Below are 24,779 nucleotides of genomic sequence, written 5' to 3'. Positions count from 1 at the left end.
ATATTATGAACACTGACTCCTAAGGGTTCCCTCACCTTAAGCTTCCTAATCAAATCCAGTTCATTACGCAAAACCCAATCCAGAACAGCTTTTCCCCAAGTTGGCTCAACCAAAAGCTGCTCTAAAAAAACATCTCGTAGGCATTCTACAAATTCCCTCTCTTGGGATCCAGCATTAACCTGATTTTCCCAATCTACCTGCATATTGAAATTCCCCCATGACCATTGTAACGTTGCTCTTTTGACATGCATTTTCTGACTGTAATTTGTAGCCCACATCCTGGTTACTGTTTGCAGGCCTGTGCATAACTCCTATCAGGGCCTTTCTGCCTTTGTAGTTCCTTAACTCTACCCACAAGGATTCTACACCTTCCAATCCGATGTCACCTCTTTCTAAGGATTTGATTTCACCTTTACCAACAGAGCCATTCCACCCCCTCTGCCTACTTGCCTGAATTCAATACAGTGTGTACCCTTGAATGTTAAGCTCCCAACTATGATCTTCTTTCAGCCACAGCTCAGTAATGCCCACAATATCATACCTGCCAATCTCTAATTGCGCTACAAGATCAGCTACCTTATCCCGTATACCACGCACATTCAAATATAAGAATTTCAGTCCTGTATTCATCACCCTTTTCAATTTTGTCCCCCTCTTACACTGCAATTTTGCCCTGTCACCTGCCCGTCCTTCCTCACCGTCTCACTACACATCTACCTGTACGCCAGCTGCCCCATCCTCAGCCCTATCATTCCGCTTCCTGTTTAGTTTAAATCATCCCTAAAAGTTCTAGCAAACCTGCCCAGGGGACACTAGTCACTTTTGTACGGGTCATACGTTCCCCAGAAGTGATCCCAATGATCCAGAGATCACGGTAACATGATGGTTAGTACAACGCTTCACAGTGCCAGTGACCCGGGTTCAGTTCCCGCCGCTCCCGATCAGGAGTTTGCACATTCTCCCCGTGACCGCGTGGGTTTCCCTGGGGCACTCCAGTTTCCTCCCACAGACCAAAGACTGTTGGTCACAGTAAATTGTCTCGCGATTACAAACTGGGTGATTGCTGGGTGGTGGGGTTCGAAGGGATGGAAAGGCCCATTCTGTGTTGTTTCACAGTAAAAAAATAAAATAAAAAATCTGAAACCCTGTCCCCCGCACCAGCCACGCATTCGTCTGCCGAATCATCCTGTTCTTACCCCCACTGCCATTACTGCAGAGACTACTACCCTGGAGATCCTGCTCTTCCCTTTTTCCCGACCTATACTCTCTCTTCAGGATCTCCTCCCTTTTCCTGCCTATGCCCCAGTTCACTCAGCCTCTCCTCATAAGGCGTGCTCTCTAATCCAGGCAGCATCCTGGTAAACCTCCTCTGCGCCCTCTCTAAAGCTGCCGCATCCTTACACAGCCTTCCGCTTGGAAAACCTGGACCAGGGTCTGGAGAATCTCCTCGAGGGTCCTGGAGGAGAAAAGAGGGGGAGACAGTGGTCAGAGAGGAGTTATGAAAGGGTGTGGATGGCACAGAGGGAGGGGGAGGGGGGATGGGGAGGGGAAGGATGGGGGGGTGTGATGAGGTAGGGATGGGGAGGGATGGGAGAGGGAGGAAGGAGGATGGTGGGCTGTGGGGGTGGAGGGGGGGAATGGGGCTCAGGACAGGAGTGGGATGGTCAAGGTGGGTGGGTGGAAGGGATGAGTTGGGGAGGCGAGGGTGAAGGGAGAGGACTCACTCACTTGCTCTTGACGTTGCAGTTCTTCCCGAGGGAGAGGTTCCGGACGGAGGGACAGAGACCAAGGGTGGGGAGCAAGGTCAACAGGTCAGAGTCCAGCCCTAGGGTGAGGGAGGGTCACCAGAGGGTTCAGAGGTCAGACAGGGCGACCTTGTGTCCACTTGCCCTCCCTCAACCCCTCCTCCATCCTCTCAACCCGCTTTCTCACACCCTCACCCTGTCTATCCTCCATCTCCCCGTCCAACCCTTCCTTCCCCACCCTCCTCTCTTCCTCTTCTCCATCCCCCTCCTACCTCCACCTCTTCCTCCAACCTCCAGCTACCTCTCCTACCTCCACCTCCCCCTCCTTTCCCCAAACTCCCCTTGCTTCTCATTTCCTCCCTCCTGACCTCCCCTCCCTCCACCTTGCCCCTTCCCCTCTCCCCTATACACCACCCTACCTCCCTCCTCCTCCTCTTACCTTTCCATCCTTCCTTCCCTCCACCCTCCGCCTCAATTCCTCTCAGTATCCCCCCCATCCCCAACACTCACCATTATCAGACAGGTCGATCCCATTCAGCCCCCGGACACGGCTCACAGTCTCCTCCAGAACACGGGCACCACTCGACCTCAGCTGGAACGGGAAGGCGGGAGGGGAGGGTCAATCTGAGGGGAAGGCAGCTGAGGCTCACAGAGTCACACGGCATGGAACCAGGCACTTCGGCCCAACTGCTCCCTGCTAACCCAAATTCCCGCCTGCCCGTGTTTGGCCCATCTCCCTCTCAACCCGTACAAGGGTTGTTAACGAACCACTTCCTCTGGCTGCTCGTTCCTTCTGGATGAAAAAGTTGCCCCTCAGGTCCCTATTAAATCCCTTCCCTCTCACATTAAACCAGTGCCCTCTGGTTCTTGATTCCCCAACCCTGGGGAGAAAGACCGCGCGCATTCACCCTATCTGTGCCCCTCGTGGTTTTATACACCTCGATAAGGTCACCCTTCACTCCAAGGAATAAAGTCCCAACCTCTCTCCATAACTCAGTCCCTCAAATCCCAGCCACACCTTTGTAAATCTCCTCTGGACTTCCCCCACCTTCCCCATAGCAAGGCGGCTGAAACCGAATGTGATGCTGCGTTACATCCTAGGAGGTGCTGGGACACACCGTCAGCGATGTCAGCTGGGGTCACCGGGTGTTTCGTGTCTCTCAATATCAGACTCCCTCACCCGGCCGAGCCAGCCAGGGTTGATCAGGCCCTGGGCTTGATTGGTCCAGAGGTCTCACCTCTTAATCCACAGCCATCTGTGGGGTCGCTCAGCAGCCTCTGTGACGGTCCCGGTGGCTCTTTTCTTTGCAGACCTCGTAACGCCCAGGATAGAGTAGGTTCTGCACGGTGAGCAGCCAGCTATACCTCGACATCCCACCTCTATAGGCTCGCATCGTGCCCTCCCCCACTGTCTCTACCAGCTCCTGGTATTTGCCCTTCTTACGCTCGAATGCCTCTTCGATCCGGTCTTCCCAGGGAACTGTCAGTTCCACCTTGACCCCCTGCTTCGCGGTTTCAGACAGAATGACCATGCCCGGCCCCGGTGACCATGATGAGCTGAATAATCCTCAATACCCCAAGTTCGGCCTCACTGACATCCTGCAGAACTCAACATCGGGTCCCCCAACTCCCGCACTCACCGGCCCCGGCCACGAAGGGCAGCGTGCCAAACATCCTCTTCACCTCCCTGTCTTTACCACCCATTGAGGCAGAGGGAGGGAGGGGCAGAGGAGGGTCAACGAAGGCAGAGGTGGGTCGAGGCAGGTCGAGGAGCAGAAGTGATGGACAGGCTAGTTGAAGGGAAGGAATTGAGGGAAGGGGAGGGAGTGGGGACTGAGGGAAAGGAAGAGAGGAGATGTCGTGGGAATAGGAGGGAGTGGACTTCAGGGAAGGAGAGGAGGTAGGGGTCGAGGGAAGTGGAGGGAGGGAGTCGAGGAAGTGGATGGTGTTGAGGGAAGGGCAGGGAGGGGTAGAGGGAAGGGGAGGGGTTTCAAGGAAAGTGGAGGGAAGGTGTTCAGAGAAGGGGATGGAGGAGTTTGAGGGAAGCGGGGAGGAGGGGCTCGAAGGAAGCAGAGGCAGGGTGTTGAGGGAAGTGGAGGGAGGGGTTTTGAGGGAAGCGGAGGGAGGGGTTTTGAGGGAAGGGAGGGAGGGGTTTGAGGGGAGGGGAAGGAGGGGCTCGAAGGAAGCAGAGGCAGGGTGTTGAGGGAAGTGGAGGGAGGGGTTTTGAGGGAAGCGGAGGGAGGGGTTTTGAGGGAAGCGGAGGGAAGGGTTTTGAGGGGAGGGGAAGGAGGGGCTCGAAGGAAGCAGAGGGAGGGTGTTGAGGGAAGCGGAGGGAGAGGTTTGAGGGGAGGGAAGGGTTTGAGGGAAGGGGAGGGAGGGGGTAGTGGATGAAATGGGAGACTGGGGTTTGAGGGGCGGAATCGATCGGGGATCGGTAGGATGTGTGCCCTGGGAATGTTGGATGAGGCAGAGAGAAGGGCCAAGGAAGCGTGGTGGGGGGAGCTGCAGAGAGAACCAACTTCAGGTGGAGGGGGGGCAGGAGTGAAGGAGAACTGCCCCTAACCTCCAATGCCAATAAATGTGCACCTAACCTCTGACCCCTGAACCCAGACCTATGACCTCCCCGGGACCCCAGACCGTCCATGCAACAGCTGACTCTGCAGCCTCAGCCCACAGCCCCACGATGTTGGTCTGACACCCCTGGGACTCCCCTGTGACCCCTGAACCTGCCCTGTGACCTTACCCCACGACCCCTTGACCCTGCCACGCAACTCCGTGACCCTACCCTACGCACCCCCTGACTCTGGCTTACAAACCTTCCCCATGTCTCCCTGTGACCCCGCCCTATGAACCCGTGACCCCTCAACACGTGACCCCCGGCCCAGGGGTCGGGCGACTTACCTCACAGCTGCTCAGATCCAGGCTGAGGTCCGTCAGCAGCGGATTGGAGGCCAGACCGAGCAGGAGGGCCCTGTGGGGGTGGGGGGGAGAGAAGTGGGGAGGTGGTCAGCTCCCAAACACACAGCCCGGGATGGAAAACAGAGCCAGGGACCTGCCCCCCACCCACCCACAAACGCCCTCACAGACCCAGGGCTTGTACTGTGCCTTGAGGTCCCAGAGTCACACACCATCGAACCGACCCTCTATCCCAGCAGTCCATTCATTCATTCATTCAGGCGCCTTGCCGTTCGGCGTGGGCGATCAGGTCTCTCCATCCATCATGGTCCCTGACCCTCCGAATTGTCGTCGTTGCCTCCCCTGTTTCTAACCGTGTTGTTATTCCATCCATCATTTTCATTCTCTGTCCGCCTCTCATTCTTTCTCCTTCCAGCTTTCCAGCTGTAACTAAGTGTTCTCATGTCTCTCTTCGCATGATGTGTCCAAAGAACTTTGATTGCTGTTTTTTGATTTTTTTAAGTAATGTACGTTTTGCTTACATTCTCTGTAGAACTTCTTCGTTGGTTATCCTGTCCGTATATGATATGCGTAGCATTCTTCTGAGGAACCACATCTCTGCTGCGTTGATTCTTTTTTCCATTGCATTTGTGATGGTCCATGACTCGTAGCCATACATCAATATCGGAAGAATGTAGCAGCTGAGAGTTCTAGGGCAGATGTCAATTGCTATTTCCTTGTTCGTTGCCAACCCAATTTCCAGCCTAAGCCAGTCCAATCGTCCTGTGTTTGCCCCCGATCGCTCTAAACCTTTCCTACCCACCTACCTGTCCAGGTGACTTTTTACTATTCCTGCCTCACTCACTTCCTCTGACAGCTCGTTCCATAGGCTGGCCAAACTTTGGGGGAAAAAGTTGCCCCTCATGTTCCAAATAAATCTCTCCGTTTTCACTTTAAACCTGTGCCCCCTGGTTCTTGATTCCCCAACCCTGGGGAGAAAGGCTGTGGGCATTCACCCTATCTGTGCCCCTCGTGATTTTACACATCTGGACACGGTCACCCCTCAGTCTCGCACCCTCCTAGGAATGAAGTCCCAATCTGCCCAACCCCTCTCCGTTACTCAGTCCCTCGAGTCCCGGCAACATCCTCGTAAATCTCCCTCTGCTCTCTTTCCAGCTTAATGGCATCTTTCCTACAGCAGGGCGACCAAAACTGAACACAATACTCCAAGTGCTGCCTCGCCAACGGCTAGTACAACCCCAACGTGTCGTCCCAACTCCAGTACTCAGTGCCCTGACTGATAAAAGCAGCACTGTCACCCCACTGTCTACCTGTGACTCCACTTTCAGGGAACATTGTACCTGTACCCCTGGGTCCTCTGTTCTACAACACTCCCCTGGTCCCTGCTGTTCACTGTGAAAGTCCTGCCCCCATCTGTCTGCCCAAAGTGCAACACCTTGTACTTATCTGAATTAAACTCCATTTGCCTTTCCCCGGCCACTGACACAACTGATCAACGTCCCTCTGTAAATCCTGATAACCACCTTCACTGTCAACGACAGCACCCATTGTGTCGTCCGCAAACTTACTAACCCTGCCTTGTACCTGCTCGTACAGATGACAAACTTACTAACCCTGCCTTGTACCTGCTCGTACAGATAACAAACTTACTAACCCTGCCTTGTACCTGCTTGTACAGATGACAAACAGCAATGGGCCCAGCCCCGAACCCTGGGGAACACCGCTAGTCATGGGGTCTCCAGTCCGAGAAACAACCTCCCACCCTCTCCCTCTGATTCCTTCCGTCGAGCCCATTGTGTGTCCAGTTGTCCGGCTCCCCTGTGACTGAACCTTTCAGAGCAGCCGGCCATGTGGGACCTCAGCAAAGGCTTTACTGTGAGGTCTATGTAGACCACGTCTACCACCCTGCCCTCATCGATCCTCTTGGTCACTTGTTCAAAACTCCTCAGTCACATCCATAATCTGTGACCTCTAGCACACAGCGTTGGGTTGACTCTCCCTGACCGACCCGTCTCCCTGACCGACCCGTGTCGGTCCTAAGAAGACCTACAGAGGCTGTAGGTGCTTCCTCTGCCCCAGGAACCAGCACCACCAACCTGAGGGCCTCGGCTGGGAGTTTTGTCCCCGAAAAGTTGAGCCGGCGGAGCGAGAGAGCAGAGGAGAAGAAGATCTTGAAGGAGGGAGGAGCACTCCGGCACTTTCTGTGGGGGAAGAGAGAGAAAGAGAGAGAGGGGCAGAGAAAGATGTCACATCCATAACTACCAACTGACCCTGACGTCCCATCCCATCTCTGTGACCCTCTTCGAACCCTACACTACTCTAACCACCACCCACCCTTACACCTCTCACTGTTACAACCATGACCCTCTCCTTCCTCTGAACCCCTCGTGGTCTCTGTGACCTCCTCCCTCCCCTACACCCATCGCTGTCTCTGATACCCCTTCCCTTGACTGCATCCCTCCCTGTCTCATTACCCCCTCCCTCCCCATCCCCTTAACCCCTCCCTCCCCTGCAAACCCCCCCCCCCACGACCTCCGAGACCAGTTACCTGTGGGTGAACGTATTCTGGGAGACGTTCAGCGAACTCAGTTGAGAACAGCAGCCGTGAGAGAGAGACGCAAAGAGCTAGGAGAGGGCAGAGGGTGAGAGACAGGGTGAGAGACAGAGCAATGTGCACGGTGCTCCCGGTGTGGGTCAGACCCAGGGATACGGAGATGGGAACTGTGCACGGTGCTCCCAGAGAGGGTCTGACCCAGGGATACGGAGACGGGAACTGTGCACGGTGCTCCCAGTGTGCGTCTGACCCTGGGATATGGAGACGGGAACTGTGCACAGTGCTCCCGGTGCGGGTCAGACCCAGGGATACGGAGACGGGAACTGTGTCCGGTGCTCCCAGTGTGGGTCTGACCCAGGGATACGGAGATGGGAACTGTGCACGGTGCTCCCATAGAGGGTCTGACCCAGGGATACGGAGACGGGAACTGTGCACGGTGCTCCCGGTGCGGGTCAGACCCAGGGATACGGAGACGGGAACTGTGTCCGGTGCTCCCAGTGTGGGTCTGACCCAGGGATACGGAGATGGGAACTGTGCACGGTGCTCCCATAGAGGGTCTGACCCAGGGATACGGAGACGGGAACTGTGCACGGTGCTCCCGGTGTGGGTCTGACCCAGGGATACGGAGATGGGAACTGTGCACGGTGCTCCCAGAGAGGGTCTGACCCAGGGATACGGAGACGGGAACTGTGCACGGTGCTCCCAGTGTGCGTCTGACCCTGGGATATGGAGACGGGAACTGTGCACAGTGCTCCCGGTGCGGGTCAGACCCAGGGATACGGAGACGGGAACTGTGTCCGGTGCTCCCAGTGTGGGTCTGACCCAGGGATACGGAGATGGGAACTGTGCACGGTGCTCCCATAGAGGGTCTGACCCAGGGATACGGAGACGGGAACTGTGCACAGTGCTCCCGGTGGGGGTCTGAGCCAGGGATACAGAGACGGGAACTGTGCACGGTGCTCCCGGTGTGGGTCTGACATGGGATACGGAGACAGGGATATGGTACTCCCAGAGATACAGAGCTGAGAAAACAATAAACAATGCGTCTGGCTTTTACTTACCATATCAAGAGCGCAGTCTGTTCCCGCAAGATTGAGATCAACAAGGACATTAGGAGTGGCGAGGAACTGGTACAGGTGCTGGCAGTAAAATTTAAACTAGTCAGTTCAGAGAAATCACATCTTCAGCCACACCGTCCCATCACACACTCCCGGGGTCAGACACAGAGTGAAACTCCCTCCACACCGTCCCATCACACACTCCCGGGGTCAGACACAGAGTGAAACTCCCTCCACACCGTCCCATCACACACTCCCGGGGTCAGACACAGAGTGAAACTCCCTCCACACCGTCCCATCACACACTCCCGGGGTCAGACACAGAGTGAAACTCCCTCCACACCGTCCCATCACACACTCCCGGGGTCAGACACAGAGTGAAACTCCCTCCACACCGTCCCATCACACACTCCCGGGGTCAGACACAGAGTGAAACTCCCTCCACACCGTCCCATCACACACTCCCGGGGTCAGACACAGAGTGAAACTCCCTCCACACCGTCCCATCACACACTCTCGGGGTCACAGAGTGAAATTCCTTCCACACCATCCCATCACACACTCCCGCAGTCAGAAACAGAGTGAATCTCCCTCCACACCGTCCCATCCAACACTCCCGGGATCAGACACAGAGTGAAACTCCCTCCACACCGTCCCTTCACACACTCCCGCAGTCAGAAACAGAGTGCAGCTCCCTCCACACCGTCCCATCACACACTCCCGGGGTCAGACACAGAGTGAAGCTCCCTCCACACCATCCCATCACACACTCCCGGGGTCAGACACAGAGTGAATCTCCCTCCACACCGTCCCATCACACACCCCCGGGGTCAGACACAGAGTGAAACTCCCTCCACACCGTCCCATCACACACTCCCGGGGTCACAGAGTGAAGTTCCAGACTGTCCCATCACACTCACCGGTGACTCCTCTCCTGACAGCAGTCCAGCGTTCTTACTGAGGTCCAGATGCATCAACGTGTTTGCAAAGACTTCATTGGTGTTCAATGACTGGGCGAGTGGGAGCAAACCTGGGGGAGGGGGAACGTGTTGGAGGGGAGAGTTGTGGGGGAGAGGGAAGTGAGAGAGAGAAGGGGAGGTGAGAGAGGGGCGAGAGAGAGATGGGGTAAGAGTGAGGGGGAGAAAGAGAACGGAGAGAAGAGGTGGGTAAGGGAGGGGCACAGAGAGATAGGGTGAAAGGGTGAGGGGAGAGGGGGGAGAAAGAGAGAGTTTTTTGTGGGGTGAGAGGAATAGAGAGGGGGGCATAGAGTGAGGGAGTGAGAGAGATAGGATAGAGAGGAAGAAGGATGAGAGAGAGAGGGAGGGGGCAGCGAGCAGGTAAGATCAGGGGAGAGTGAGGGAGGGGGAGAATGAGAGGGGGTTAGAGAGAGGGGAGAGAGGTTAAGAGAGGTGGTGGGTGAGAGAGAAGCTCTTTTTACTCAAGGCATTCTGGGTAGGTCAGTAGAGGGCAGAATGGCCTTGAAGGTGTGATGTGACTGGGAGTAGGGTGGAGATGGGGACTGGGAGGGGCGGAGGGGAGGGTTGGAGTCACTCACCTCGTGAGGTCAGAGAGGTGTTGGACAGATTCAGGAATCTCAGGCCCCTCCCACACAGAGAGAGGTACTGACTGAAGGCTGTGATACCTGGGAGAAAGGGAGAGGAGAGAGGGGTAGGTGAGTGGGGGTGGGTATATGGGACAGAGGAGGGAGAAGTTGTGGTGGGGAGAGATGGAGAGGGGGAGAGATGTGGGGAGGAATAACGTCAGATTAGAACACTGCCACTTGAGAATTGTCTGCTATCTCACTCTATGTAACTTGGGACTCAGCCTAAACACAACCCCCGACATCAGCCCTGATACATTCCCGGTCACACCACCACCCACCCCTCAATTCAGATGGGTGAGGAGAGAGGGGAGAGGTGGTGAGACACAGGGGGAAGGATTGAAGGGGTAGAAGTAAAGGGGTGAGGGAAGGAGAGGGGGCAGGGAGAATGGGAGGGTGTTGGATATACCCCTGGGTCCACCTACCTTTGTCTTCCAACGGATTGCAGGCTAGGTTGATCGCAGTCAGCACGGAGGACGGGTTGTCCATGAGAGCGCACGCCAGGCGCTGGGCGAAGTCCCTGCCAGAGAGCGAGAGAGGGATAGCACCATGACTGTGAGCAGAGTGGCCTCGGCACCGGCCAGTAGGCAGTGGGAAAGTCTGGGAGAAGGTGGGTTCATGGACGGCGAGAGTGAAGGGGAAGCAGGAATGCAGTTCTGTTGGGAGGGAACGTGAAGGGGAGGGGGTCCTCCAACCCTCTGTCCCTTCCTACTCCTCCCCTACTATCCTCTCCCCTGTCCCCCCATCCCCTCCTCCCCATATCACCTCCCTCCAGGACTCAGAGGGTTAATGTATGGGGAGCGTTTGATGCCTCACCAGAGTTTAAAAGAGTGACGGATCTCATTGAAACCTACCAAATGGTGAAGGGTCTAGATAGAGTGTCAGGGTGGAGATACGTCTCTACCAAAGGAGGTGTAAGGTTCTCCTTCCCTCCGCTGGCCTGCAGGTCACCCTCGGGCAAGGTGTAGCACCCGTTTAGCCCCCCCCCCCACTGATCAGGGTCATGTGAAGCCATGGGAGTGGGTGGTGCACGGTCGTACGAGCAACCAGGGCAGATCACAAGTCCTGGTTACGTGACCACTGACACCAGGCAGACAATCTCTGAAGAGTATTGATAATGGTTGGGGTCACCCGTCTTGTGAAGACACTGCCCAGAAGAAGGCAATGGCAAACCAATTCTGCAGAAAAATTTGCCAAGAACAATCATGGTCGTGAGACCACTATCGCTGACGTCACATAACACATCACATTACAAACAAATGAGACAGAGTGGACGTGGAGAGGACGTTTCCTGTGGTGGCGGAGTCTAAGACCAGAGGGCACAGCCTCAGAATTGAGGGACGTCCATTTAGACCAGAGATGAGGAGGAATTTCTTTAGCCAGAGAGTGGTGAGTCTGTGGAATTTGAAGAGCTGTTCAGGCCAAGTCATTGGGTATTTTAAAGCACCGGTTCATAGTAAAGATGTCAAATTACGAGGAGAATGGGGTTGAGAAGGATAATAAATCAGCCATGATTGGATGGTAGGACAGACTCGATGGGCTGAATGGCCTCATTCTGCTCCCAGATCCATGCATCTGGGTGGGCAGAAGTGCGGATGCTGGAAGCAACGGGGAGACGGGCACAGAGAGGTCCGTCCGTTCCCACATCCCGCGGAGACTCTGTCAGCTTTCCCGGACTATCTGCTCCTCACCCTCTCAATCCTGTGTTCTCCATGTCCAGCTCCTCGATGGAAAGGGAGCGGCTCATCGTGTGGATCACCTGGTCTATCACCTCCGCGCCCTGCCATGGGGGTGGGGGGATAACCAGAGGGTGTTGGGTTAGTGGGAGCAGGAGTCTGGTCCCTCCTTCCTCCCTCCACATTGACTCTCCCTCCCACCTACTCTTCCTCTCCCCCATTCTCTCCTTCCCTCTCTCCTCCTCTCACTGCTGATTCATCCTGCCTCTCCCTCACTCCTCCTTTCCCTATTCTCCCCCTCATTCCCTCCCTCACCATCGTCTTCTCTCCTCCACTCTTCCCCTCCCTATACTCCCCATTCTCTCCTCCCCCTCATCCCCTCCCTCTCCTTCCCCTCCCCTTCCCTGTTCTCCTCCTCATTCCCTCCCTCACCATCTTCCCTCCTTCTCACTCTCTCTCCCTCCTCCCCATTCTTCCCCTCCTTCCCTCCTCTTTGCTGACTCTTCCCTCTCTCATCTCCACTTCCCCCTCCCTCCCTCCCTCCCTCACCGTTGACCCTCCATTCCTCCTTCCCTCCCCATTCTTCCCCTTCCCTTCATTCCTCCTCATTGATGACCCTCCCTTCCCTCTCCCTCTTTTCCCCTTTGCCTCCCTCCCTCCCTCCCCTCACTGTTGGCCCTCACCCTCTCCCTCACTCACCAGCTTGAAGTCGCGAGAGTGGAGTTTGTTGAACCACTGGTTGTAAGCGAGGGCAGCCACGATCAGCGCCAGGTCCCTGCGAGGGAGTGCAGGGGGGAGGGAGGTCGGAGGGAGAAATGGGGAGGACAGGGAGGGAGAGAGGGGAAACGGAGGGAGGGGGAGACAGAGAGAGAGATGGGGGGGGGAGAAGGAGAGAGAGAGAGAGATCGTCACAGAGTCACACAGAACACAAACAGGCCATTCGACCCAGCCAGTCCTTGTCTGACTATGCTGCACAGCGAGCTACTCTCACCTGGCCATGTTTGGCCCCTGACCCTCTAAACCTCTCCAATCCACAGACCTATCTGGATGGTTTACAAATGTTACCAGTGTGTCCGACTCAACCAATATTTCTGGCAGCCCGGTTCAATTGTGCACCACCCTCTGTGTGAAAAAGCTGCCCCTGATGTCCCTTTTCGATCCCTCACTTCTGACCTCGTCTGCGTCCTTCGTGACCTTGTAGACCCTATCAGGGTCACCCCTCGACCTCCTACGTTCCAGGAATAAAGTCCAGGTCTGCCTAGCCTCTCCTTGTAACTCAGGCCCCCCAAATCCAGACGACATCGGGGTAAATCTCCCTCTGCACTCTTTCCAGCTTAACGACATTGTTCCTTTAGCAGGGGCGGCCACCACTGAGCACAATACTCTGAGTGTAGCCTCACCAACGTCTTGTACAACGGCAATGTAACGTCCCAACTCCTGCACTCAGTGCCCTGACTGACGAAGGCCCGCGTGCCAAACACCTTCTTCACCTCCCCGTCTACCTGTGACTCCACTTTCGACAAAATGCATTTGAGCACCTCGGTCCCTCCGTTCCATAACGGAGAGAGGGAGAATGAGACGTGAGTACCAGTCAAAGTTCAAAGTTAATGTTATTATCAAAGTGCATTTATGTCACCGTATACAGCTCTGAGATTCATTTTCCCGCGGACATACTCAATAAATCCATTAACCGTAACAGAATCGATGCAAGACCGCACCCAGCAAGGGCATTCAGCAAGAGTGCAGAAGATAACAAACTGTGCAAACACAAAAAGAAAGAAATAATAATAATAAATAAATAAACTGTTAGAGTGATTTTTGGGTTTAGGTCATTTACATTTAGGAAATGGCTTTGGCTGCCAGTCTTCTGTCCCTTGTTAATGAATTGTGGACAGTTTGGGACAATGTATTTCCTAGAAGTTGTGGATCCCAGTCCAGAGACGATGCTGGCGTCCGTGGGATGGATGTGAACTGGAAGGTGTGAAGTTTGCATGTAGTTTCAAAGAAAGCATTATCTATGCTTTGTAAATATGGATTGTCCTTTTGTGTTTAGCACATAAATGTCGAGCCCCACGTTGAGCCAACAGACCTTTCCATTGAAAGTGTCTCTGTATGATGCCTGCTGTACCGTTTTGTTGAACAAGGAAGCTGCTTTGTGTCTACCAGCAACTCTCTCCGGCGATTTCATTCACGCAGCAACATAAGCAATAAAAATATGTGAGATGAAGAGTCCTTCAAAGTGAGTCTGTAGGTTGTGGGAACTTTTCAACGATGGGGCGAGTGAAGTTGACTCAAGAGCCTGTTGGCTGAGGGGTGACACTACTCCTGAACCTGCTGGTGAAGGTCCTTAGGCTCCCAGATCTTCTTCCTGATGGCAGCAGTGAGAAGAGAGCATGACCTGGGTGGTGGAGGTCCCTGATGATGGATGCTGCTTTCCTGTGACAGAGTTTCATGTAGATGTGCTCAATGGTGTGGAGGGCTTTACCCAAGACGGACTGTAGAATTTTCTGTACAAGGGCATTGATGTTTCCACACCAGGCTGTGATGCAAACAGTCGATAAACTCTCCATCACACTTCTATAGCAGTTTGTCAAAGTTCTAGCTGTCACGCCAAATCTCTGCAAACTCCTTAAGGCAGCAGAGGCACTGCCATGCTTCCCTCGTAATCACACGATCAAAGCCGTGCACTCACTCTCCACCACATTCAGTAGGAGTTTGAGGAGATCTCGTATGAGACCGAAGATTCTTGAAAGATTCTGCAGATGCTTCCGGCCTGGCTGCCTTAATCGTCAAAAATGGCGACCAGGTATCCTATGGCAGTTTGGCCTGCACAAAGGCCACCCTGTCGTCAAGAACAAGACCGGCCCAAGGCAAAGTCGCAGACGGGGAGCCTGACCAAGTTTGTCAGAGATCTAATCAGTGCGCTCTGCGGCTGTGCCCCTTACGAGAAACGTGCAATGGGATTGCTGAAGGCATCCAAAGACAAGTGCGCACTCAAATTCATTAAAAAGAGGGTTGGAGCCCATATTCGGGCCAAGAGAAAGAGAGAAGAACTCAGCAATGTATTGGCAGCGATGAGAAAAGCAGCAGCAAAGAAAGATTGATCTGTACTAAGTTGTTACCAATAAAATTCATTTTTAATGTTGGAAAAAAAAGATTCTATAGACGTACGTTGGAGATCGTTCCGACTGGATGCATCTCCCCCGCCGCCCCTGGTCTGGAGTGTCCGATGCACAGGATGACAAGGGGCTGCAGAGGGCTGTGATTCAGTCAGCTTCATTCCAGTCAATCCTTCCCACCATTGCTGGTTTCATAGAAAACCTGCAGCACAATACAGACCCTTCAGCCCACAATGCTGTACTGAAACATAGAAACATAGAAAATAGGTGCAGGAGTAGGCCATTCGGCCCTTCGAGCCTGCACCGCCATTTATTATGATCATGGCTGATCATCCAACTCAGAACCCTGTACCAGCCTTCCCTCCATACCCCCTGATTCCCGTAGCCACAAGGGCCATATCTAACTCCCTCTTAAATATAGCCAATGAACTGGCCTCAACTGTTTCCTGTGGCAGAGAATTCCACAGATTCACCACTCTCTGTGTGAAGAAGTTTTTCCTAATCTCGGTCCTAAAAGGCTTCCCCTTTATCCTCAAACTGTGACCCCTCATTCTGGACTTCCCCGACATCGGGAACAATCTTCCTGGATCTAGCCTGTCCAATCCCTTTAGGATTTTATACGTTTCAATAAGATCCCCCCTCAATCTTCTAAATTCCAACGAGTATAAGCCTAGTCGATCCAGTCTTTCATCATATGAAAGTCCTGCCATCCCAGGAATCAATCTGGTGAACCTTCTTTGTACTCCTTCTATGTCAAGAATACCTTTCCTCAGATTAGGGGACCAAAACTGCACACAATACTCCAGGTGTGGTCTCACCAAGGCCTTGTACAACTGCAGTAGTACCTCCCTGCTCCTGTACTCGAATCCTCTCGCTATAAATGCCAGCATACCATTCGCCTTTTTCACCGCCTGCTGTACCTGCATGCCCACTTTCAATGACTGGTCATTGAAAGAACATGTCCTTACCTTACAAATTACCCATAGCCCTGTATGTTTCTAAGCTCCATATCCCTATCCAGGGGTCTCTTAAAAGACCCTATCGTATCGGCCTCCACCACCGTCTCCGGCATGTTCCTACGTGGGCTGCTGGCTCAAGGAGGCAGGTTTCCTCATCAAGGATCCCCACCTCCTCGCAGCTTTTATTGGGCTGGAGATACCCCAGCCTGAATTCCTACACCACCAAGTTCATGAACAGCCACTTCCCTTCGACCATTCAGTTCTTCAGCCAGCCAGCACACTGAGACCACCCCACACTACGGTGGACTCGTCTCTCGTGGTAAACCATGTATACAGGTTGTAACTGGGTTACCTGTCTGGACACGCCCCTCTGCTGACCACTCCTGTGGCTCCTCCCACAGACCCCTGAATAAAGGCGATTGTGTCACTGCTCCTCCCTCAGTCCAGGACAGATACTCAGCATGGACATGTGTCCATTTACTGTTAGTAAAAGCCTTTCAGTATTTACTCTACTTCCAGTCTTTAGGAGTAATTGATAGTGCATCATCTCTAATACGCATTAGAGCACAGACCAGTGCTGCATACTGGACTGTACTCGCTGGATTTCAGAGGAATGAGACAAGATCTCTTAGAAACACACAAAATTATGAAAGGGATAGATAAGATAGAGACAGGAAAGTTGTTTCCACTGGTAGGTGAGACTGGAACTAGGTGACATAGCCTCAAGATTCGGGGGAGTAGATTTAGGACAGAGATGAGGAGGAGCTGCTTTTCCCAGAGTTGTGAATCTGTGGAATTCTCTGCCCAATACAGTGAAGGCTACCTTAGTTAACATATTTAAGGTTGGATAGATTTTTCATAGTAGGGGAATTAAGGGTTATGGGGAAAAGGCAGGTAGGTGGAGATGAGTCCATGGCCAAATCAGCCATAATCTTATTGAATGGCGGGTCAGGCTCAATGGGCCAGATGGCCGACTCCTGCTCCTATTTCTTACGTTCTTATATTCATAGGAACAGGCCCTTCGGCCCACAATGTTGTGCTGGACTAACTAAACTAATCCCTTCTGCCTGCACAATGTCCATCTCCCTCCATTCCCTGGACAGCCACGTACCTAATACCTTCTGAATCACCTCTGTTGTATCTGCCACCATCACCATCCCTGGCAGTACGTTGCAGGCATCCACTGCTCTCTGTGTGGAAAAAAAACCTACCCCGCACATCTCCTTGGAACTTTTCCCCTCTCACCTTCACTGGTATTAGACATTTCCACCCTTGGGAGAAAGATATCGACCGTCTGCTCTGTCTGTGCCTCTCATAAACTCATGTAATGCCCTAGTTCACATCTTTACTGTTATGCTGTAGGTATTTCATTTAGCAGATCTGTAAGAGCAGTTCTGACCCAGAAACAAAACTTCAAGAACTACTCACTACAGTGGCAGCAGAAAGTAATCGCAGAGGCCTCTCAATCAACACCAAGCAGACAGAGAGCATGGTCATCTCCAGAAAGACAAACATCCCACAATGTGTGATCAAGATCGGAAATACAAACATCAAACAAGTCAACAAGTTCAAATTTCTTGGCAGCCCAATAACAAGTGATGGCAGGTGCGACACAGATATCAAATACAGAATAGCAATGGTGAAAGAAGCTTTCCAAAAAATAAAGACCATATTAACAGACAGAAAGATGAGCACGTACACTAAAAACAGAATACTGCAGTGCTACATTTGTTCTATCCTGACTTATGGAAGTGAATGCTGGACCATTTCCCCAGCAATGGGAAAGAGACTAGAAGCAGCTGAATTATGGTTCTACAGGAGAGTGTTAAAGATATTATGGACCACACACACATCAAATGAAGTTGTTCTCAGAAGAGCCCAAGCAGTTCGATCACTCAAACCAACAATAAGATAAAGACAACTCAGATTCCTAGGACACATCATGCGGAAAGATGAACTAGAAAAACTCATACTCTCTGGAAAGATTGAGGGGAGTAAACCCGGAGGAAGATCTCGGCTTATGTACACAGAAGCATAGCCGGGTGGCTACACATCGAGGAAATGGAAGTCATCCAAAGAACAAGGGATAGATCTATATGGAAAACCATGGTCACCAAAGTCCGCATCGGATATGGGACCTAGACAGACAGTAAGAGCAGTCTGTTTGGCTTATTGCTGAAGATTAGGGATGATGAGGAATGTGTGTCATCCAATCAAGATGGTGGAACTAGGGGGAGGTTTTTTTTCGGCGAGGGACACTAGAGGCTTGGGGCTTTTGTTTGAGAGGAGATGAAGAGAGGAGACGCTGGGGAGAACCGGTTGTAGATTATGATCTGGTGGGAGACCCGTTTATTTGAGATGGATTGTGAGTGACGTTCGTAAGGTGGTGTATGCTTTCACATGGACCAAGGGCCCAGCGCGTGAGTGACAGAGAAGTTCGAGATGAGATCCAACTTGTGCACATTTGACTGTTTAATTAGAATGGGCCCTTTTCTTTTCGTTATTCTTTACTAACCCTTTAGTTAAGATTCATAAATATAATTCCTTTAATCGTATGCAGTGTGCTGTCTGTTATTTCTTGGCACTGAGTTGTAACAGGGTAGCAAATGACACAGCACCCACAATCTCAAGCCATCTCAATCTCAGGAGTTTGGTGGGACTGGAGGGTGTTTTCCCGAGACTTACGCAGCCAAGGAAACTGGGGGTTTCACGGATAAACCTGTATCAGATCTCCCCTCAGCCTCTGCTGTTCCAGAGAAAACAACCCAAGTTTGTCCATCCTCTCCTTGTAGCTTCTGCCCTCTAATCCAATAGCATCTGGTGAGCATCCACACCCTTCCTGTCATGGGGCAACCAGAACTGAATGCAGTACTCCAGAAGCAGCCCAACCAGAATTTGATAAAGCCTAGACTGGAATCTTGGCTAGCATGGGTGAGTTGGGACGAAGGGCCTGTCTCCGTGACCTCTGACCTGTGTGACCCCCGCAGACAGAACGGGGGGAGGGAAGGGGGAGGAATGGGGGAGGGGGGTAGGGACGGGGGGGTCGGTTGGAAGGAATGGGCTCAGAACAGGGAATGGGGTGAAGGGAGGTGGTGGGTGGAGGAGAGGAGGCAGATCACCGAGTCACAGAGTCACACCGCATAGAAACAGGCCCTTCAGCCCAGCTGCTACCTCCTGGCCCAGATTCTCATCTAAACCAGTCTTTTCTGTTCACATTTGACCCAGATCCCTCTGAACCTTCCTATCCGTGACCCTGTCCAAGTACCTTTTAAATGTTGTTAATGTACCTGACTCCACCACCTTCTCTGGCAGCTCGTACCATATATGGACCACCCTCTGGGTGAAAACATTGTCCCTCAGATTCCTATTAAGTCTCTCCCCTCTCACTGTAAAACCTGTGCCCCCTAGTTCTTGATTCCTCAACCCTGGGGAAAAAGTTTGTGAGCATTCACCCTCATGATTTTATACACCTCCGTAAAGTCACCCCGCAGACTCCCACAAAGTCCCAACCTGCCCAATCTTTCTCCATAACTCTGCCCTTGAGTTCCGACAACATCCTTGTAAATCTCCCCCTGGGCTCCCTGCAACTTAATAGCATGTTAACCACAGCAGCTTGCCAAAAGCTGGACGCAATAATAACACATACAATCTTGTACACCTGCAACGTACTCTCCCAAGGCCAGCGTGTCAAACACCTTCTTCACCGTCATGTCTACCTGTGATGGCACTTTCAGGGGAACACGTACAGTATTGAGCAAAAGTCTTAGGCACATATACGCATACAGCTGGGGTGCTCAAGACTTTAGCACAGAACTGTATTTGTCAACGTGGAGTGGAGGGCGAGTCTGTAAATCTGGCGGGAGCAAAGAATGTTGGGAATGGCGAGGGTGGAGCGCCGCGGGAGGGGTGTGGGACAGGGGGCAGAGAAGGAGTATCGGGGGGGGGGGAGGGTGTGAGTACAGACATGCCCAGCCCTGAGACACCAGGCAAGGTCATTTGATTCCAAACAGTTGGTTTATTGATCATTACAGAATGTCTCTCTGGTGCTTCCTGCTCCCTCTCCTCTCCCTTCCCCTTTCCCCAACCAGGATTCCCCTCTCCCTGCCCCCTTCCCACTCTCAGTCCACAATCGAGACCCAGATCAGAATCAGGTTTATCATCACTCACATTGGTCATGAATTTTGATTTGTTTTGGTGGCAGCAGTACAGTGCGATACATTAAATTACTACGGCACTGTGCAAAATTCTGTATATATGTGCCGAAGAATTTTGCACAGTCCTGTACCTATAGCCCAAGGGAAACCTTCCTGATTTCTCATTGGGAAATAACTGACCATCTCTCCCATTTCCTACCATCTGACCCCTGAACTCACCGAGACGGTAAGTGGCTGAAGTCCAGGATGTTAAATTGTCGACTGTCTTGGGAGTGATAAATGGTGTCGACGTCCTGGGGGAGAGAAAAGTGGATTAGAGAGATTGGGGGAGAGAGGGGGGGGAGAGAGAAGGGGAGGGACGGGGACAGAGGGGAAGAGAGATGTGAGGGCGGAGGGGAGAGAGGGGGAAACGGGAGAGATGAGGAGGAAGGGGCAGAGGGGAGAGGTGGGAGAGGGGAAAGAACAGGAGCAAGGGGGCAGAGGTGAATGAGAGGGTTGTTGAGGAGAGGGTGGAGAGAAGGGGTCGGAGGTGAGAGAGGGGGCAGAGCAGAGAGATGAGGAGAGAGGGGGCAGAGGAGAAAGACAAGAAGAGAGGGGGCAGAGGAGAGAGACGAGGGGGCAGAGAGAGAGGGGGCAGAGGTGAGAGACGAGGAGAGTGGGGGCAGAGGAGAGAGACGAGGAGAGAGACAAGGAGAGAGGGGGCAGAGGAGAGAGACGAGGAGAGAGGGGGCAGAGGAGAGAGACGAGGAGAGGAGGCAGAGGAGAGAGGCGAGGAGAGAGGGGGCAGAGGAGAGAGACGAGGAGAGAGGGGGAGAGAGATGAGGAGAGGGGGAGAGAGACGAGGAGAGAGGGGGCAGAGGAGAGAGATGAGGAGAGAGGGGGAGAGAGATGAGGAGAGGTGGGGAGAGAGGTGAGAGAGGGTTCTGAGAGGAGGGTTGTTCATACCCATTGCACCTCTTCACGACATGGAACGCCGTTGTAATCACAGAGGGCTGCGTATGTTTCCGAGAATCCTCCTGAGGAGAGAGTCAGGTAGAGACACGGCCTGATATCCCCCCGAATTATACTCCTGTAATATATCCCATCAAACATACCCGATAACATGGCCCCTAAAATATATCCCTGTAATATACCACATCAAATATACCCCCTGAATTGTACTTCCCAAGATTACTACCACTGAAACAACGTACCCCCACTGTGCTAGCTGCAGAAATACCGTCCCTGACACAAACTCCCATTATACCTTCCCAAATAAATCTTTAAATATACCTCTGAGAGATATTCCCGAAACTCACCTCCGAAAGATAACCTCAAATATACAGGGGTGGTGAACCTTCTTGAGAGCACGTACACAAATTGGCAATAATCTTCTGAAACTTTTTTTGCATGCCATAGAAATATTGAGCAGAGATTATCATTAATTAATGAATTAGAACGGTAATTATCCTCCAGGGGGTCCACAACCCTGTTGTAGGGTCTGGAGGCTTGTATGCCTCATTGACCCGGAGAGCTATGTCGGCCGGAATCAGGACTTCACGCTTTGGCTCTTGGGAGGGTCACCCATGCCAAGCAGGTCAAAGGGTAGAGGTCAGACTAAGAGTGGTCCACCAGTCCTCCAGGTTCGGGGGTTCAGCTCAGGGCTAACAACTCTGACCGGTCAAACAAAATTGTTACGGAAACAGCAATGAAGAATCCTTCTACATCTGAGTGTGACGGTATTCCTGAGTCTCCACCTGGGACTTGCATGACTGACAGTGAAAACCGAGAGGAAGCTTCTGACACGATGAAGAAATCCCTGAACACTGCCAGAGATGGAGGATCTTCATTGCTGACCAAAACGCCAGCGGCGTAACAGGCAGTAATTAAACAATAATTATGGACTTTATTAGGGAAAGAAATTATGAGTTCTGTTGCTTATTTATATGTATTAATTGTTTTACAGTTAATAAAAGTACAACAGTGACAGGTTGGAATAAATGAAGCATTTTAGAATACATTCAAAAATTATTAATATCGACCTCAGATAATTGAAAAATAACATAATTTCTAAATAGTATTCTGTCATAACCATTCACTACACAAATACTGAGGTCTGCGAGGGTTGCAAGCTGAACAGGTTCTCACCTCTGACTAGCTGGTGCCAAGTCAGTGTGAGACGTTTCCTGTGAAAACCTCTCACCGCTCTCGGGTTGTAGAAAAATCATTCACTGCTTCATTTGGCAGTACAAATAATCGTCCTGTTTCTTTTTTTTATTAAGGGTGGGGCTTAAAGAATCGAGGGGGCAGCTCCGCATGCCGTGTGCCAATGGATTTTTGTGGGCACCATGTTGGGCGCACGTGCCCAGGGTTCGCCACCCCTGCTGCAACATCTTCCCCCCCCCCACTCTATCCCAAAAATCAATGTCCTAAAATGTAGCTACCCCCCTTTCTCCTATGTCTGGAACCCCTTCCAACCTCTCTCTCCCCCTGTCTTACCCTCCCTCCACTCTTTCCCCCATCACTCCCTCTCCTCACCACAACATCCTGGTGTCTGGGAGGCGAAGGTTTCAGAAGTCCCGGCCTGGCAGGGGGAGTCCGGGGAGATGTCCCGGCCTAGGAGCCTGTGAAGGAGCAGGGGAGGCAGGAATGTGAGAAGCTCCCGAGGGTAGTGGACTCAGATCTTCAGGAGACGGGATCTCCGCTCCTCCCATCAAGAAGGCTGTAGCTAGCGACATTTCAACATTCAGCTTCCTGGTCAGGACCTCACACGAGAGAACCATCAGCGCCATCATTATGCACCATGTCATATGACATCATCATTATGTGCCATGTCGTATGACATGGGTGATCATGGTCTATCCATGTTATTGTTGGAAAATTTTTCCACAGAAGTGGCTTCCCATTGCCTTCTTCTGGGCAGTGTCTTTACAAGATGGGTGACCCCAGCCATTATCAAAGTCAAAGTAAAATTTATTATCAGTATACATACATGTCACCACATACAACCTGGGGTTCCTTTTCCCGTGGGCATACTTAGCAAATGTATAGAACAGTAACTGTAAACAGGGTCAGTGAAAGATCAACCAGAGTGCAGAAGACAACAAACAGTGCAAATTCAAATATAAATAAATAACAAGAGCATGAAATACCAAAATAAAGAGTCCTTAAACTGAGGTCATTGGTTGTGGGAACACCTCAATAGATATGTAGTTAGCCTCTTCTGTTCAAGGGCCCAATGGTTGAGGGGTAGTAATTGTTCTTGAACCTCTCTTCAGAGATTGTCTGCCTGGTGTCAGTGGTCGCGTAATCAGGTCTTGTGATCTGCACCGGCTGCTCGTACGACCATCTACCACCTGATCCCATGGCTTCACATGACCCTGATCCGGGGGGCTAAACTGGTGCCACACCTTGCCCGAGGGTGACCTGCAGGCTAACGGGGGGAAGAAGCGCCTGATACCTCCTTTGGTGGAGACATATCTCCACCCAGCCACTCTTGGGAGAGCAGTAACTTACTTATTGACAAAAAGGCTGGGCACAGGGCATACTATTTGGTGCATTTGGAAAAATTCATCTTCCATAGAATATACTGTGCAATTCTACACTGCCATCACAGAGAGCTTCCTCACATCAGCCCATCACTGCCTGGTTTGGTGCTGCACCCTTTCACAATACACAAAAACTACAGTGAACTGTCAGGTCGTTGGCTGCAGAATACCATCTCTGCCGGACCCGTATGTGTCCAGGACAAAGAAACGGGCAGGAAAAAACCATTGTGGACACGACCCACCCTGCAAACTGCCCTTTCCGAAAGCTCCCTTCTGGAAAGAGCGATAGGGCTATTAAAACAAAAACTTTGTGCCATTTTAAAAGTTACTTCCCCCAGGAAGTCAATCTGATCAACCATTATAGTCAGCACCCCAACCCCCCGCACCCCCCTCTATTACATCCGATGCCCGGACAGCGGCAAATATTACGTTGGCCAAACTGGGAGAAATCTACCCACAAGGATCCATGGACATCAGCTGGCTGTAAAGTGACGCGACCAATTCTCCCTCACCTCCACCCATGAAGATCGGGAGGGGCACAACTTCCTCTGGGCGCGAGCAGAAGTCACGGCGCAAGCAGACACCGTGGTACGCAAGCGCGGCTTTCTGCAAACAAACACGCAGACCTCAAACCTCAATGTATTGGCCAATGCAGGCGAAATTCCTAACTGCAGCGCACGAAGCCAATTCCACCCGCATCACAACCGAGTTTCCGTGATGACGACCAATCAGCTGACTGGTGAGTATACAAAGACCAAGCATTCAGAGGATACATCACAATTAATGGCGCACTGACGATGTCCTTCCGTATGGTAACGAAACACTTGCAAGTAAATTGCCAAGGTCGGAGAACAACTCAGCCTGATCATCTACTCCCTCAGTCACTGCACTGGAAACACTTTAAACCGCATTTTAAAATGCTGGTCGCATTGTCAATACATTCTCGTATTTACTCCAAATCCGCAATTTAAGCTCCAACTTTATATAATTCTTTGTTCTCATAATCATTGAATGCTGTTTATTGTTGCGTGTCTCGCCAACACCTCACAGCAAATCCCTAATTCATGTGAATGTTCACAGTGGTAACTCCAGGAGCTCCCTCCTGAACCTCACACAGTGGCCCCTCAGTGAGCATCCGTGGTCTTCTGCTGCTGCACCCATCCACTTCGAGGCTGGATGTGTTGTGCATTCAGAGATGGTGTCATGCTCACCACTGTCGTGACATGTGGTTATCTGAGTTATTGTCACCTTCCTGCCAGCTTGAACCAGCCTGACCATTCTCCCCTGACCTCGCTCACAAGGCGTTTTCACACACAGAACTGACGCTCACTGGAGGTTTTTTCTTGTTTATCGCGCCATTGTCTGTAAACTCTAGAGACTGTTGTGCGTGAAAATCCCAGGAGATCAGCCCATCTCAAACGACCCCTTCCAGCACCAACAATCATTCCAGGGTGAAGGTCACATTTCTTCC

At 52.1% G+C, this 24,779-nt stretch overlaps 1 protein-coding gene and 1 pseudogene across 1 annotated transcript in view; one reads left to right on the top strand and one right to left on the bottom strand.

Moving 5' to 3' along the window:
* LOC140193615 (capping protein, Arp2/3 and myosin-I linker protein 3-like) overlaps window positions 1–24,779 on the bottom strand; it is a 59,585-nt gene that overhangs the window by 16,015 nt on the left and 18,791 nt on the right. Inside the window, exons 7-21 of the mRNA XM_072250773.1 lie at window positions 22,299–22,384; window positions 20,727–20,797; window positions 20,001–20,074; window positions 12,249–12,324; window positions 11,565–11,653; window positions 10,299–10,393; window positions 9,829–9,915; window positions 9,194–9,303; window positions 8,277–8,354; window positions 7,210–7,286; window positions 6,758–6,862; window positions 4,647–4,716; window positions 2,256–2,337; window positions 1,729–1,825; window positions 1,402–1,456 (exon numbers count right to left, since the gene is read on the bottom strand). Coding sequence (XP_072106874.1) covers window positions 1,402–1,456; window positions 1,729–1,825; window positions 2,256–2,337; window positions 4,647–4,716; window positions 6,758–6,862; window positions 7,210–7,286; window positions 8,277–8,354; window positions 9,194–9,303; window positions 9,829–9,915; window positions 10,299–10,393; window positions 11,565–11,653; window positions 12,249–12,324; window positions 20,001–20,074; window positions 20,727–20,797; window positions 22,299–22,384 — 1,252 coding nt within the window. The remainder of the gene's footprint in view (window positions 1–1,401; window positions 1,457–1,728; window positions 1,826–2,255; window positions 2,338–4,646; window positions 4,717–6,757; window positions 6,863–7,209; window positions 7,287–8,276; window positions 8,355–9,193; window positions 9,304–9,828; window positions 9,916–10,298; window positions 10,394–11,564; window positions 11,654–12,248; window positions 12,325–20,000; window positions 20,075–20,726; window positions 20,798–22,298; window positions 22,385–24,779) is intronic.
* On the top strand, window positions 14,334–14,698 carry LOC140193614 (large ribosomal subunit protein eL36-like; annotated as a pseudogene).

Source organism: Mobula birostris, unplaced genomic scaffold, assembly GCF_030028105.1.
Source record: "Mobula birostris isolate sMobBir1 unplaced genomic scaffold, sMobBir1.hap1 scaffold_619, whole genome shotgun sequence".
Classification (NCBI taxonomy): domain Eukaryota; kingdom Metazoa; phylum Chordata; class Chondrichthyes; order Myliobatiformes; family Myliobatidae; genus Mobula; species Mobula birostris.
The sequence above is the reverse complement of the archived record's forward strand: the minus strand, read 5'-3'. Positions and strand labels throughout refer to the sequence as shown.